The sequence below is a fragment of the Melospiza georgiana genome, chromosome 1 (assembly GCF_028018845.1).
Source record: "Melospiza georgiana isolate bMelGeo1 chromosome 1, bMelGeo1.pri, whole genome shotgun sequence".
Classification (NCBI taxonomy): domain Eukaryota; kingdom Metazoa; phylum Chordata; class Aves; order Passeriformes; family Passerellidae; genus Melospiza; species Melospiza georgiana.
In genome coordinates, this window is record NC_080430.1 from 38,117,097 (window position 1) to 38,134,316 (window position 17,220).

At 35.7% G+C, this 17,220-nt stretch overlaps 1 protein-coding gene across 3 annotated transcripts in view; it reads right to left on the reverse strand.

Annotated features, from left to right (window-relative positions):
- ZNF385D (zinc finger protein 385D) overlaps window positions 1-17,220 on the reverse strand; it is a 412,937-nt gene that overhangs the window by 92,359 nt on the left and 303,358 nt on the right. For all 3 annotated transcript variants that reach the window (XM_058031333.1, XM_058031341.1, XM_058031349.1), the window contains one exon: window positions 2,902-3,012. In XM_058031333.1, coding sequence (XP_057887316.1) covers window positions 2,902-3,012 — 111 coding nt within the window. The remainder of the gene's footprint in view (window positions 1-2,901; window positions 3,013-17,220) is intronic.

The window sequence follows — 17,220 nt, forward strand, 5'->3', positions numbered from 1 at the left end:
AACTCCTTCACAAAGAAGCTAAATTATTTTAGACTATTGTACCGCCTTTTCTCATCTTTTTTAAATGTGATTTTTATACCATGTAACCAGGAAAAAAACCTCTGCTGCTCTGTCTAAAGGGAGAAAATTGTGTATTGTATGCAAAAAAGAAAAGTCCCACAGACCAGTTTTATTGTAAACATTTTCATAATATTGTTGTGTAGCAGGCAAATGGAATTTCTATTCATTAGTCTCTGATAAAACCTATCTCCCGCATCTAAAAATAGAGACATATTGGTAGAATAGACACAAAGCCTAGATTCCTAGACAGAAAAGTTATTTACTGCTGTTATGGATTTAAATTGTGTTCAACAAAATATGATGAAAATGAAAGGTAGGAATATTGAGTAAATGAAAACTTTTTCATGATAATAGGAGAAAGAATTACAATGTGTGTGCTTGCCATTCATAGTAGAGTTATCAAAAAATGATAGCTAACAGCTCTTTTTCTTCAAAGCATTTTTTCCTTTGAATCCAAATATTAAATCTTTAGTTTACCACATTTTTTGCTTCAAACACAGGTGGAAATTTCAAAATTACCTAAGCAATGGAGGAAATAGCTCTGCCTATTCCCCTCATTTTGCAGAAAAACATTCCTAAACTGCAGTGGACCTCTGCATACAAATTATTTCTTGAACATCTCAGCAGAGCACTTTGTGATTTTCAGCAGTAATAACTATAAGCACTGGAATGAGGAGACACCATCATAAAAATATCCACAAATTGCCTCTGTGTGGTAGTGAGAAGAGGGAGAGATATCATTCCATGTTAATCAATGGGCAGATTTTGGATCGTAATCTCTCAATCAATCAACACTGTGGTAGCTTTAAAACTTAGGCAAATATTAAAAGTGGAAAATGAAACATACTCATCAAGAAGGTCTCCCCATTCTGTAGAGATAATATTGATCTATTAGAGAGAGGGGAGCATTAAAAAAATCTTCTGAACAGTGTTGGCTATTTGAGTTCAAGCCTCAAACACCTGAAGGTGTGAAGGGACAGATAGATATCAGCTAGTCTTCCAAGAGTTTTCTGTGAACAGCTTAAATTAACACATGCCTTCTGAAACCAGTTTTTTGGACACTATAGATGGCTGTGAAAATGGCCTCTGGTTCCTCCCTCTCTGTTCTTCAGAAACCTTTCTAAAAGCAGCAGAAAAGGAGCAGTATGGGAGCAGAGTAGTCCTCTGAGTAAAAAGTATCAGTGTCCACTGATGCTTTGCTTCTCTCTGTGTAGGAGGACTTTTACTTCAATCATTTTATTCTGGAAAATGCCTAGATCTTCTCAGCTGAAAAATTTTCCACTCCACATATCAATCCAATTCGTGTAACTGCTAATGGACTGAGTAACTTTATCAATATGTTCGTCTTATCTTTTGTCTAGACCTTTTTGAAGACAAACAAATGTTATATCGTCTTTGAAAGGAGGTGTTTCACTCTGATGTGTAACACAAGTATTTGATCGCTCTTTCAGCTATATACTGTGTCTGGTTTAGTGTGACATGCTTTTACCTGAGACAAAGCTGAAAAAGGTGAGAATTTTGAGTGATAAATTGGGCTGCTTGGTTGGTAAGATCCATTGTGGCTCAGAAGTCACCATCATCCCATCCTCATTAATGACTCAGTATCCCCAGTTCTAATTTTGGCAGCTGGTTTCTAAATGGAAGAGCCTAATTTGACTCTTCTATTTTTATCTGTGATGGACATGACAGTTCCAGAGAGTGTATTGCCCTTCCTTGCACCACTCTTTGAGAATTATATCGGTGTTATAAGAGAAGGTGTCCATTCAGTAAATGAGCTAAATAACCTGGAGTCATCAGTAAAATTAAATATGTGATGCTGTCTGGTCCAGAAATTGTGACTGAGTTATTTTTGAAATGATTTCTGAGGGATAAAAAGCTGAGAGCAATGAAAAGAAATCCAGTATTTTCACTCCCAGATGGGAAATCCCTACAATTAGGCTTCAATGTTCAGTTTTTGACAAGCTCATGGTTTTGATAAATAATCAATTAACTAAAAATAGTACAAACTGTATATAAATAGCTGCCTTGTAAGAGGCAGGAGTACAAAAAGTATTTCACTTCTTCCTATGACTAGAATTAGAAAGGAACCTTGTGGACACTTTTGGGTTTGACCTCACTCTAAGTCAAAACATTTTTATACTGGCAGAAGTAACTTCTATATTTAAATAACGTAGTGAACTAAAGACAGGGGAAGATTAGTTCCCACTATCAATGCCCATGTGAAGAAACTTCCTGAAGAGCCTAGAATAGCAGAAAAAAAATCACTTTACTATGTCAGGTTTGGTCTGCATACACAGTGATTCTGAGAAGGAAATAGAAGGGCTAAAACCTAAGAGGCTTTTCTGTGACACAACAGGTATTAGTTGGCAAGGAGCACCACAGCACAGCTCCCTTGGATAATTGTGGGAGACAGGTTTCCTTCCTTGGTGTATTAGAGAGCATCTCCAGTTCAGCTTGTTCTGCTTTGTTGCTGGAGAAGTGACAGGATGCAGGGTAGGAGCCAACTGAAGGGACACATAACCAGGACTGGTAGAAGAATTAGGATCCAGCAAATATACCAGCGTTATTAGCAGTAATGGATCAGTAAATTTTTCCTATTTACACTCAGTGCAGCACAACTGAAGTTGATGAGCTTACAGGGATATATTGGCAGGGAAAATCTGGCTGGGTGTATAAGCACTACCAAGCCATTGTGTTTATTTGAAACACCCTACAGCCTTTTCATCTGCTGAGCGACAAACTGAAATCATAACGTTTCATTTAGGCTCAATTTCTGAAAATTATGGCACATCCTAGTAGATAAGTACATATTTCTCATCTGATACAAAATGATCAACTTACATCAGAATTGAATCTCAGCTGGCAAATGTTGCATGATATGATTTGCTTTCTTCGATGAGGAAGAGGAACTCCAAATGTATGATTTATTACAGCTTTTTGAATTGGGTCCATCTGTGAAGAGAGAAGAAGAAAAATAAAAAGCTTTTGCTGTTCCACTGCGTGCTATGTTATCTAAAATCTCAAAACAGATTCCGCATCATTCCATACCATGATCTAACAGAAAACTACTATTTTTCTTTAAACATGAGTATTTTTTTATGTAGTTATAGAAAGAGGTTATGCAGAAGGAAAAGAAAATGTCATTGACTTTCTTGGAGTACGTATATTTAGCTCAATTTTATATTTCCCTTTACTGAGGAAAGGTATGAGCTGTAAACGCTGAACAGGTTTTCCTACTCAAACATCAATTTGTGATATTTATATCAGAGAAAAGCTAGCTCAATAAGCAAAACAAGTAAATTTTAAATAAAATTACTTAGAAAAAGATTAATGAAAACATGAAATAATATTATGTACATATAATTTCAGAATAGCACACAATACTTCAGTATTATCAAATAATAATAATATCCCGTGAACCAATAAATAAATCTCTTCCTTGAAACAACATCTACACAATTTACAAAAGATAAAAATCCTCCAAATATTATTTTCAGTCATTTGGAGGAAACTATTTTGTATAGACTCTGCTTTAAGGATGAATTTGGACCTTTATGAAAAGGATTATTCTGAGTTAACTTCTACCAGAACACTGATCTGATAGTGTCTGCAAGTCAGGTTCCCTATTAAAAAAAAATGAATGCCATTTTGGCAGAGAACTTCACAAAAACTACTTGAGGTATACATTTTTACTTGGAGGATTGAAATCAACTTCCCCAAATTCATTGAACAAAATGCTTCTTATTTCTTTTTCACAAAAAACCATTTGACAGATACTTTAAAAATCTGGTAATAGCTCTGCAGCAACTTGGTTAAGCCACTGATATTTTTTTTTTCTTTAAATTGTTAAAAAAATCACATATTTTGAATAATTCTGATAATCAGTATTCACAGTGTATGTAATGAAAAAGATTCCATCTTTCTCCCTGCCCATGTCTCCATGATTCACTATTTTCTAGTCTGTTGGCAAAGAGTTATTTGATAAATAAAGAATCAGAGCTTGTCCTTAGAGTAATCAATTATTCATGAAAGCTGTAATGGTAGACAGTCATGGCCTCTATTGCAGTGAATCCAGAGCAGATCACTGCAGAATTTTTGCATCACCTGACAGCTGTTCAGTGTCAAATATGAAATAGGTCTTTAAATTAATTCCTGTTGAAAAGAAAATAAGATTGGTAAAAAAAAAAAAAAAAATATTACACCGACACACACAAACCCCCCAAACAAACCAAGGAAGACAGCAGAGCTTTATAGAACAACAGACTGGTCTGGAAAAATTCTCAGTTTGAGCATCTTCTTCAATTTGATATGAAACACCAGATACATTTGTGTACTGACCAGTATAAAAGAACACCAATCCCACCTAGAAACGAGGGATGCCACTTAACATTAACCCCAAAATAACACTGATGACTGAGGGCATAGTATATCAAGCTCTGAAAGACAACAGCAAGTTGTGTAAGACTTTCTGCAGTGATCAAGCCATGCTCTAGCAGCACTCTTACTGAGCAACACGATCTAGAAAAAGCCCACAATCCAAAAATACTATTATGAACACCACAAATGACACCACATAGGAAAGTAAATAAATTGTAACAGCTCTTCTTTTTTTGACTGCTCCACAGAGAGGTGAATTCTTACACCAGCAGAATCAATAGACCTGTATCTTGCTATTTTTAACACTGAAGCATGACATGGTCTTAACTGATGCTAATTCTGTGCTGTTCAAGCTTGGAAAAATTCTGTTCCTCTTGCCTCTGCAGGTCTAAAGTAATTAGGGAAACCTGAAGTTCAGATACATGGATAAGTCAGCTCAGGGTAACAAGAAATTGTGCATTCTTTGATCCAGTGTAACTGTTTGGTTTCACATTAGCCACAGCTGTGAGATTCTTTAGAGAGCTTCTTTGTTCACTTCCTCAAGTTATGGCACTTGTCAGATAATGTGAGATAATGGCCTTCAGTGTTACCATGTTAATCTTTCCCACTATCTCACAAGTGTCCATTATCTCACAATAGCTTGAGAAAGCAAAGAAAGTTCTCTATGGGTTAAATAAAAGGTACTACCATGGTTCAGAAGATAAAAAAACTAACGTTTTTTTTTTTTTTTTTAACTGGACTTACCCATCTTCAGAGTAAGTATTCTAGCACCAAATGAGGTTGGATTTCTGAGGCAACTGATGCTTTCATATTGAGAATGAGACAAAATATTTTTTAGAATTACAAACATCATGAATATGCAGAATAGTTGCTTTATGTTAAACTTAATTTTAATTTGGTCTCATGGAAAAATGTGTGGTTTCTTACCTAATAAGACCACAGGTTTTTCTCTTGTTTATCTGCTGATGCAGAAACCCATCAGCACCTTTCCCTATGAGTTTTTAAAGATGTAGAATTCTAGGTGTACAACTACATGGCATTACTGGGAATGTGATGCTTTGCATTTGTGGCTTTAAATGAAGAAGAACTCTGGATAGTTTCCAAATTAATTAAGAAAAACTGTTTCAAAATAATAATCCGTTCTCTGTCAGTTCATAGACTCATATAATTGTTTGGGTTAGAAAGCACCTCATAGATCATCTATTTCCAACTCCCTGCCATGGGCAGGGACACATTCCACTAGTCCATGTTGCTCAAAGCCCCATCCAGCCTTGCCTTGAACACTTCCAAGGATGGGAGAACTGTTCTTTGACACTGCAAAGCACAGTTTTAAGTTAGACTTAAAAACTTAGCACCAGATTCTAATAAAGTTGGGACAGAATTCTTGAGGGATATTTAATATTATTAGTTTTCCCTGGAGATTTCATTTGGGAAACATCACGAATCCATAAATTCCAAATAAACATCCAAAAGCATCAGATAAGCCTCTACAAGTTTTATGCAGGAAATCTGAGAGGCAACAGGATACTTAGGTGCAGCATGATAAGGACTTAGATCTCACAGATACTGGAAGACAGAGAGAAGACCTGCTGAGAGTCAGAGGAATAGAGCTTGCTGATTGCAGAAAATTGAGAGCAAGAATTGCAGGGAAATATAGAGAGGGTAATAGTATCACATAGGCAAGATAACCAGCAAGTGATGAGATACTTTAAAGCATCTCCATGCACTTTGAGACTTACTGAACATTACTAATTACACATATAAATTTCATTTCAACTTATGTAAGTGGTATGCACTTTCAAAATAAAGGTTATCATGATAAACTTTGATAAAATCTGCTTTTAACTCATTACTAGTTCTCTTTTACAATTCTGGATTTTATTTCTTAGACTAAAATAATTTAATTTACTGTCATTTAAAGTGAAGGACAGAGAAGTTTGCAATTCACATGAAAGATTATCATTCAGATGTCAAAGCTGTACAACACAAAGAGAGTTTGCTCTGAGAGCTGCAGTGTTTGACTTGTCCATCGCCTTTTGGCTTTCTACTCTCTAGCATCAGGTATTTTCTATATATCTCACTTTTCCATGTGAGATATGTCTAGGGATAGCACAGTGCTCTAGGTTTAATGCAAACAACAGGATGACTATTAGATTGAGAAATTTAGATAAATATATAAGTTAATTTGATTAATTTTTGGTTTCAATACATGCACATCAATAACATCCTCTATGTTTTAATTATTCAAGCCAAAATTTGTGGCAAGATGATATGATTCACATTCTTTGATCAAATAATGTACTCCCCAAAATCTTCAGGAACTTACTATACTTTAGAAAAATCCAGGTTTAAACCAAGAGCATGATAGAAATTGTCCCCTTACTGCATATTCTTAGCTTTGACCCTATCACTATAATTTAGCTTTGCTTGTTTTAAATTCAGTCATGTCAGACCTATGATATTATCTGTATTCCTTGTTCTTGTGCTTACTATAGAGAATGAAATGCTCTTTATTTTGTGGACTGAAGATGAAAGGAGTGGCTGTTGCATGAACTTTTCTGGAGGAAGCACCTACCACAAAATCACCAAGAAGGTGACCCAGGAGATCCCTTGTTATCCTATCTGGGACACTTTTCCACAATCACCATAGCTGATATCCTTGAAGGCTGGCTGTAGCCAAGTCTTCATCTCATTAAATTTTCAGTAAATATCTGTGTAATGCAGAACCTGAGATGATATATGTTACATACAGGGAAATCTGATCCCTTGGAAAGTAAATCTTACATATTTTCCACAAATAATTGTTAAGTGTTTTCGCATGCACACACTAGATTTTGTGTGTATGTGTGTGTGAAGAATTGTTTTATGCTGAAACTGTAATTGAAACACATATTTCAACAAATTTCAGTGTCTTCTTGAATTTCAATAATTTTCAAGATATATAATTTTTATTAGTTTCTTTTCTGTGACTTCTTATCCCAGAGGCATAAGAATATGCCTAAGTTAAAAACCATAGCAAAGCAAGAGCCAAAGGAAAGCATGAAAGCTTGATCCACAAAGGCTCAAATCATAAAGGGGATATAAACCAAAGGGACTTATTTTTTAATTTTGCATTAAAACCAAAAGCCATGATATGAGCATTTCAGATGCTTAAGGTTTGCAATAAATTGAAATTCACTAAAGTCTATAAATAAAACCATCCAGGTCAAAGGATAAGATGATGTGGATGCCTAGAGCTTGTTCAGAGCATATGTTAGGCCTAAAGCAATCAAAAAAGTAAGAAAGTATTTTTACCTCAAGACCAAAGAAATTAGCTGGAAAAGATTGACTCAGACCAGATATGGTCTTACACTAAATGAGCAGAAAAACATGTCAGGTCATTGAAGCTCACAGGAAAAAATTGTTCTAGACCATTTGAGACGTAATCAAAAAATAAAAATTACCCACCAAATTACTGATTTCCATTACTTGAAAAGCTAAGTGAATTTAGTGACACAGGTACCACCACCTCCCAGAACCTCTTAAAATCCAGATCCTAACATATTTGATATTAATATTGTGCTTATTTGGCCTCATTTTGTACTTACTAATTCATGTGGTTGTAGAAGTCCAGACTGATGGCAAGAAACATAGTCATAAATATATAATTATATACATCTAATTGTAATAATTATGTACAATTACTCATAATATAATTCCTTTAATGTTATTTTGATTGTAACATTGCACTGTGTTAGGGCTGTAACATTGATAAGAAATAAAGATAACTCAGTATGGGCTCTTTTCATTCATTCTCTTATGTTCCAAAAAACAGTGAAACTTATAAGAGAATTAGAAAACAGTTTAAATCCTATATCAATCTTTGCCATTACCAAGCAAAAATCCCAAAATATCACATCCTCCACGTCATACTTATTGCTCAACCTGACCCATTTTTAAAACTGCATGATAAATACAGATTTAACGCCAACCAGTTCAAACATTAAACTGCCTACTTGATTATTACTGTGCCATACTTAGAGAAACACAGAAAGGTTAAGCTATAAGTATGCTCCTCAATGGTGCAAAGTCACTGTCATTTATAGCTCAGGGCTCCTAGAGCCAGCAATTTTCTCACAGCATAATTTGACTATTTCAAACTGAAAACTCCTCTGTGATCTCAGCAGCATCAAGAATTCACAGACATTTCCTCTGCAATCATGCTGGTCACTTGTAGAGATGCAGCAATATTATATTAGATACACTACATTGTATTATTATTTCTTATGCAGAAAGTTAGATATTTTGGAGAACTCTTGGACTTTCAGACTTATATTGGCTGTATAGACTGCCCACATTATGAGCACTGGGCAGCTGAGTAGAAGCTACTCCTTCTCCAAGTAATACCTGGCATCTACTGCATTTGCATTTTCAAGCAGCACAAAGCATGTGCAACGGGTATAAAACTTCCTGGAAAAATATGAAGTGCTGTGTGTCATGCATTGCTGTTCATTTCTGTGTTTGCACAGCAATCCCAACACTCATAAAAGTATTTATTAACCATGCACATTAAAAAAAGAAAATCTCTCTGCAGAACATGATGCTTTCCACAAGTGTCAGACCTATAACTTACAATCTACCTGACACCTTCTTAAAATCCAGGTGACCATGTCAGAAACAGAACAGCTCAGCAGCAGCTCACCAATTTGATCCTAAGTGCATCTGACATTCTACATTTCCATTAGAAATAAGTCCTATTGTTACGGTTGGCACTCCACGGCTGTTTTTTTCAAAACCACATTAATCTGTGAAAAAGAATCTTATAAACTAACCAAAGAACACAATTCAAAAGGAATGGTGGGAAAAGCTTAGTAAGCATAATTAAACACACACACACAAATGATGTTCAACCGTAGTTTGCTTTCATGTACAAATAAAACAATATCAAACAGAATACACATTCTAGATGTGCTATCTTGCATGGCTTAGCCTTTTGCAGCTAATTTATTCAATGTTGCCCTAGTAATTATGGTGAATAATTATGCAGAGTTGCACTCAGCACTAACCATTTTTTCTTAGTGTCTACCATTACTGTTTTTATCAATGAAAGAGGGTAGAACTAACTTGATGCTTTCCATGTACATAAACTGAAATATTGCTCATCCTTGTTAAATATAATTCATGTAAAACATCTGCACCAACTACAATGATGCGCAATGTTTACAAAATAATTACTTTTCTTTTAAAAAGTGGTATCTATTAAAAAGAAAATTGCTGTCAGTTCTCAAAAAATGCAACAGATCACTAAAATAGTACTTCAGAATGAATTCCCAAAGTAAACTTTTTATTCTTTTGTTGAAATCCTGTGTTTCTTTCTTTTTATTAGTATTTTCCTAGCTGAGCTATTTAATTGCAGCAGTTGTCTAGTCACCTTTCTGATGTGACTCTAGTATTTCTTCCCTTTTTTTTTTTTGTAGATTTTTCCACTTGCAAATAAGATGCTGAAGCAGCAGCAGTATTCCTGGCAAGCTGCTTGAATATAGAGAAACCAGTCAGAGCAAAAGGATTTGCATTCACAGTGGTATTGCACACAAATACTGTAACCACAGAGAGATTATGCAAATCCTTATACTCTGATAGTCTAATAATGGTTGTCAGTCAAAAGACAAGAATTTGCATATGCTAAGGCTAGTGAGAAATAATCACACAGTGATTATGCTAATCAAACACACTAAACAACATGTGAAGGATTGTCAAACTGGAACAAATCTGTGTATGTATGCTAAATACAGAAACACAGTACTAAGAGAACATTAAGGTTGCAGATCAAGCCCTTAAAAACATGAAATGCCTATAAGCCTTAATTTGACACCCTTGTGAAATTATATTTCTGAAATGTGCTCACATCTTTTCCCCAGAAGGTTTTGGCTTTGTTTGCTTAGAAGATGGACAACATTCACCTAATGAGCAACTGTTCAATGTTGTGTTTTGTCCAAGAGGTTCAATGAATAACCCTAAACCTCAATGACTCTATAAAGCTGAAACCTCACTCCCAATGGGAATTATCAGCCTATTCATTGGCTCTCCTACAGTCTTCACTGTCCCAGGATGTGAGTAGTTCACAAGTATAATTAACTTACTTTGAAAACTTCTTTTTTAGATAGATGGTATTTTCTCAGAAATAAAGAACAAAAACTGTACACCAGTTCCAGTTACTCAACCTAATGTACCTGAGAGTACTTACTATTATATTGCCTTTCCTATGTTCCCCACAAAGTTCCTGTTTGCAGATTCATCTGTGAGCTACTAAACACAGCTTTACAACTGCAAGTTGGACTCACAATCCATAGAGCTCTCTGGGAAATGTTTGTGTTAAGCTACTTGCCTAACATCTCAGGGAACAGCTCTCTGGAGTTGTTCAGAGAATTGTTTCAACTGATTTTCTAAAATGGGATAGCCCTTATTTTAGTCCTACCTCATTCAAAATATGCTTTCTGGTTTATGCAACAAACAGAGCAAAAATACTATGGATAATAATCTCCTCAATTGTGAAACCATGATTGATTCTCAGTGCTTAGCCAAAGGAAAATTCTATCAGACATATAAGATTCTCCTAAAGAAGAGAAGATGAAAGGCAGCCAAATGTAGTGTGTTTATCATACTGCTCAATTATCTAGTTGACAACACTCAATACAACAATTGCAGTATAAGAACAGACCAACACGAAACAGATCACCTTGAAAGTGAGAGAATCACTCATTCCACTTCTAGTAGGCTTTAACAAAGTGGTGTGCAAAGAAAGGGTGGATTGCTTCTTTTATCTGCTCACTTAAGTGAGCACTGGCAGATGGTAAAAATATGATTAAACCCAAAACAATTGCTTAAAACAAAGAGACATAAATGCTACACTCTCCCTAAAGATATCTCTAAAGATACCAATAAAGATAAAACCCCAAGGTTCATAAACACCATTTGTTTTCCGAGACTCACCAAGAACAAAGCAAAAATAAGTTCATGAGAAAAAGAATCAATTTTAAAAAGTTAAGGGCATTTTAATGTTTGTGCTCAAGAGTTAGGAACAAAAGGTTGGCAGGGCTAATGAGGGTTGCACAACAAATTCCCAATAGCATCATTCATTTATGAATGCACCTCAGAAAACTGTACCAAGTATTATAACTGGTATTAATAATAGTGAGTCTTTCTAATCACAACAACAATAAAAGCAGGATATCTGCCTGAGAACTGGCAGGGAAACACTTGATTCACTCTTACAAGTGAATTGCTTACAAGTATCAGGGTGCAAAGTGGTCTCTGAACACTACATGTTTTTCAGAGAAGTGACTGGATATGTATGTGCTTAAGGAGTGAGAAAAATAATTCTGCAATGCCAAGTTCCTGTTCATGCTGCTACACTTTTTTAGCCTATTTAAACTATTCTTCTTATTTACCATTTTTATTCTGTTCTATAACTGGAATGTTTAAAGAGGTATATACTCAACTTTAAAAAATCATTATATGCTTCAGACATCATTAAAATACTCTATAAAATCTATAATTTTAGAGCATTTCAACACATGTTAAAATCTTACTTTATTAAGATTTAACACCGGGATAAGTTACAATTCTTAAGCTATACTTGTAAAATCAGAAAATAAAAAACTAAAAGGGACCCCAACACATTTAATCCATACATCCCATAATAAAAAGAAAAAAAGTTAAGAGGACAGAATAATTTTATCCCAGATTCTGGTGGGTAATACTTCAGTGAGCAAGTATTTTTAGGAAGCACGGGCTAAAACATAGCAGTTGAATGTTGTAGAGAAAGATACTTTCCAGATTCTCATTTTATAATTGTTTCAGTGTAAAACACTTCAACATTTCAATTGAAAAGTTTTATATAGCTGCTGTGCTTGTTTAACCACTATAATTCTCACAACCCCTTACAATGGAGTAATTAGAAAATTACTGCATTTTTCTCTTGGCTTTTAATAGATGTCTGTCTATCTTCAGAACCTGGTACAAGTACTTCACTTCAAGTGGAAGCAGAGATATTTGCTAGCATAATTATTTGACTACCGGTGTTCCTCTGGTGTGTTTTCTTTTTTTTTTCCCATTCCCTTCTCTTGAAAGGAAGTTCTACTCTACTTTTTGTAATAATTCCAGGATATAAAACCACGTGACCAACTCTCATCATTGTGTCTCACATCTGGAGATTCAAGATGATTTTATTTAAATTAATTGCGTCACCAGCACTCAACAGAGAAGAATAATGTTCCTCACACTTTTCACATATGAAGGGCTGGAGTTTGCACATGCAGCTGAAAACACCCTTATAACATGTAATGGTGAAATATGAGGGTAAATTATGTCCATGGCTATATTCCTAACTTTAATAGAGATCACTTAAGAGCATTATAACTCCTTGCATGCAAATAATACTTCACCTTTGCTCAGATCATGGATTATGGACCACAGGAGAAGTCATTAACCTGCTTACTCCCTCCATAACATGATTACCTCTAAAACCTCCCTGAGTTTTTAACCAGGATAAGACTGAGTGTTCAGGATATTCACTTCTAATAAGAGAGAGAGGAATATGAAATTGGAAAATGGAAAAAAAAAAGTTGCAATTTCTTGATATAGTTTAAGAGCTTACATAATAATGTAAACAAATATAGCTCTTAGTAACTATGTATGCATAAACAACATTAGGATTTGGTACTAAGCTGAGAACGATCCCAAGATAAGGGGAAATAAGTGGCCAAAGGTGATTTGCATTTTAATAAAGTACTTCTAACTGAAAAATTAACATCTACCCGATTTCTTCTTCAGGCTCTCTAGGAAGCAGAAAGCAGGAAAATATAGAAAAGAAATAATTTAGAAATAAATGGAGATAATTTCCAGCTCCAATAAATAGAGATTATAACCCAACTCCCAACCAGTTGAAATGTCTCATTTTCTTAATGGTAAAAAACCAGGACTACCTTCCATTTTGATAAAAAGAACACACTTATACCTTCACTGGGTACCCACATTACTTTTCCAGTAATTCCCTACAGATTACCACTGAGATTCATTCCAACTCCCCTGTCAGTCTTAGTGACTAAGTCATTAGTGCAATCCTGAGTGCACTGAACAGCTGTGGAGAAAATAGTTATGGCTCATTCACTACTTGAAGTGCTTTAATCCCTTCCTACTCATCTCTGAAATGCGATGCATTAAATAATTCTCAGCATGTTTTTATATAATTTGGAAAAAGATGAAACATTAACAGTGCACTTTTCCATGCAATTTAATCTTTGAAGTTTTATCTGAGTAATATATCAAAATTAAAATTTAGAAAAAGGTGTTGCCAGGGAAGTACCAGTCTGACCCCGAGTTCTGAGCTTTTTGTAGATCAAAACAGAACTAAATGAAACCAAGGAAGGAAAGAAACCTGTTTTTACATGTCTGCATATAGAAATACCTGTCTATGAGTTCAAAATACTTTAAAACAGGATTAAAGTTGTAATCTCCCCTCCTTGCAAGATTCTACTACTGTAAAATAAGTATTAATATAACTACAAATACCAAAATGTTGAGTTAATAAGAACTTTTGGTTTCTGGCACAACTTTGGTAACTTTGATTTTGGGAAAGGACGCTATCACAAGGTAAACACATTCACTTTACTGTCATGGCAGGGTGTATTGGTCTGGACTAGTTCACGCATTTTCTTGAAATCTCTGATTGTTTAAAATTGCTTCATATTGATTTTGGTCTTTATCAAAAGATCAAAAACTCGAACTGGATGTCTGAATCAGCTTTGACTACACTGGTGGCATACAGATCCTGGCACACAGAAGGTAAGCAGAGGTTCATTGACCAGGTGAGGACTCTGGGCTGTAGTCCAGCGAGTAAGAAGGGATGTTCTGTCTCCCTCCAGGCTGTAATCCCAGATGAACGAATACATGCAGATGGGAGCCAGAATTTAGGCAAACATGAATGGATGAAGCAGCTAGACAGTGAACTACTGCAGCTAAGCAGCCCTGAGTAGTTCTTCCATCTCCTCAGCTGACCCCTGCCAGCAGGACAACCTCACTTCACATTAAGTGAAACTATGGTGTCCATTGAGTCTTTGGAACTAGGGAGGCTGAAAAGGATTTGGTATATGTTATGAACTTAAACCCAATAGGAAGTCTCATCTGAGTATTTCCCTTTACAAAGATCATTTACAGACAGGTAATTAACATGAAAACTGAGATGTACTAGAACTTTTGGCAAATCCACTTGATCTTATGCACAGCCTTATGACTTCACAGGAGACAGCACAGGTATAATTGATTCAAGATCATCCCTGTCTGGAGCACCTCACAAAAGTACCTGTGGATGTGAAAACAGGCAATTTTATTGCCTGTGAACTGTGCAGTTGTTGTCTGCAAGTCAAGTACTTAAAGACATCTGTCCTGCTAGCAGGTCTTTTCAGAGAAGAAACTCCAGGATGCACAAGCAGCCCAGCTTTGATTAATTTGAAGGTTCAATTCTTTTGCACTGTTTAAGGCCAATGGATATTTTAAGTACATTGTCTCCACTTTTATAGTAAAAGTTCTGTTCTGGCGATATCTAAAACACAGAATAGGTATGAAGGACCTGATAAAATAGCAGCAACTTTCTGAACTCTGAAAACAAATGAAGAAGACATGAAAACTGCAGTGCAAATTCGCACAGGGTTTGCTCCTGTCATCTTAGATGTCTTCAGGGCTCTCAGCCCTGTCCCTGGTCCTGTTTACTACTCAGTTAATGATCTGTGATTATAAAGACAACATCACAAATGAAAACATCATTCCTCCTGCTGCTGTAAAGTTTTTATACTGATGTAATATTAGAGATGAACCCATGACTTATTCCTGCTTATCTTGACACTCTGATGGAACAAGTGCAAACCAAGGCTTGACCTTGGATCTCAGCTTTGACAATTATAATTAGATCTTAATACACACTGCACACATTCCAGGACCAGGATTAATCATTAATGATCAGGATCTTTGTGACACACTTAAGAGGCCAGGAAATATTATCCTCATCTTACACATAGGAACTGAGAGCAAGTAATAGTCCAAGGTCACAGTGAAGGTCTGTTCCTGAATGCGGAGTTGAAGCCATCATCTCTTCCACCAACTCCTTCTTGCTAGCTCAGAGCAGCATTCTTGATCAACCCATACCACACCTTGTGTCTTTTGGCTCTTGTTTCAAAAGACAGTCTGATTTTTACCCCAGCAGCTCTCGGGAACCACAGTATGCACAAACAGTTCTGCCATGGGGTAGGATAACTAAAAAAGTACTTCCGAAGCAGCTGCAAACCACAGTGCTCCAACCCTCCATCTTTTCCTGTGTCTTAAAAAGTGCTGCTGCCTTTTTGGGCACTAATGAGAAAACCCTTCTTTTTGTTATTTCCTTGTAATTTGCATAGCAGATTGCCTCTGCAGTGGCTGTGCCTACAGCTTGAAAGAAGCAAAAAGCAGGAGACTCAAAAACAGAATTAAAACAAAATGTTGGTTGTTATATTGAAATGGACTAGTGTCTGTTTTTCCTTCCACACACACAAAATATATGGTATTATAAAAGGCATAAATGCAGTCACCCATTTGAATAAATAAATGATGGGAAAGGTTTTTTTCTTCTTTCCCCCTTTACAAAATCTTCAGTTTACACTCCACATGAGGAGACACACAGCACATTTGCAGCATGCAGCAGTGTCAACTGACACTGAAAAATCCAGTATGTTGTTAAGAATCATCATGTTTACAAACACTATTTCTGAACTATCATCATTCAAGAACCTGGTTTTAGTTTTCCTTTCAGATTTATGATTACTGAAATGGAATTACCAGTGCAAATTTTCTCTCTGTCAGTTCTTGCCTTTCTCTCATCAAATCTCACCTTTTGCTGATCAAATCCAAAGATAAACAAGTCGAAAACCCCCACGTGGCAAAAACTTTTATGATACCAGGCTGGTCGGGTTTCCCAACTGTTAATATTAGACCTGGACTCAAGCAGAATGTGCTATTTCCTGGCTGCGGCCTGCAAAACCAGCCACTCACCACATCTGCTTCTGTCTGAGATTAGTATCTGAATTTGCACTTTTGTTTGGCTTGATGACTTTAATGTGAAAATCAAAATGACATCTTCTGGCCTCCACAGAAACCAGAGAGAAAATACATGTGCTTTCCTTAATACGCTTTGATCAGAATGAACACCTCACTAATGGTGGTCAATTACTATGCAAATATCCAGTAATTGCACTAGTCAAAAGCAAAACATGCTATGAAAAGCACTTTAAAAAATCCTCAACAATCCACAAACAAAATAAAACCTAAGAATCCCCAAGTAAAACCAGAAATGAGCAGTACAAGGCAAAAGTTAATTATTAAGAAACGAAGAAAACCTGTTTCAGTCTAAATTTTCAAAACCTATGTTGTTTACACTGATGTAACTACAAAAGAAGAAAGCTGCAACTTTAAACTAGCACATTGTAAGTCCTGTGTTTCTATAATTATGCTTTTGCTGTCTAAGATTAATCAGGGTAGTTAATGATGCAAAAAATTACATTTATAATCCAGTCTGAATACAGCTGTACTGCAAGCTATGATCTAAGTGCCATTAAGGTAAATGGAATTAATGGGCTGTCCCTGGAAATTTTTATATCTATCAGTTACTAATTAACATTCTTCTGCAAAGAATAATTTATGGGGGAAAAATACATACAGAAACAGTAATGTTAAAACTTGCAACACAGAGTGGTCACAGGGTAGCTGTGCAGCTGTAAT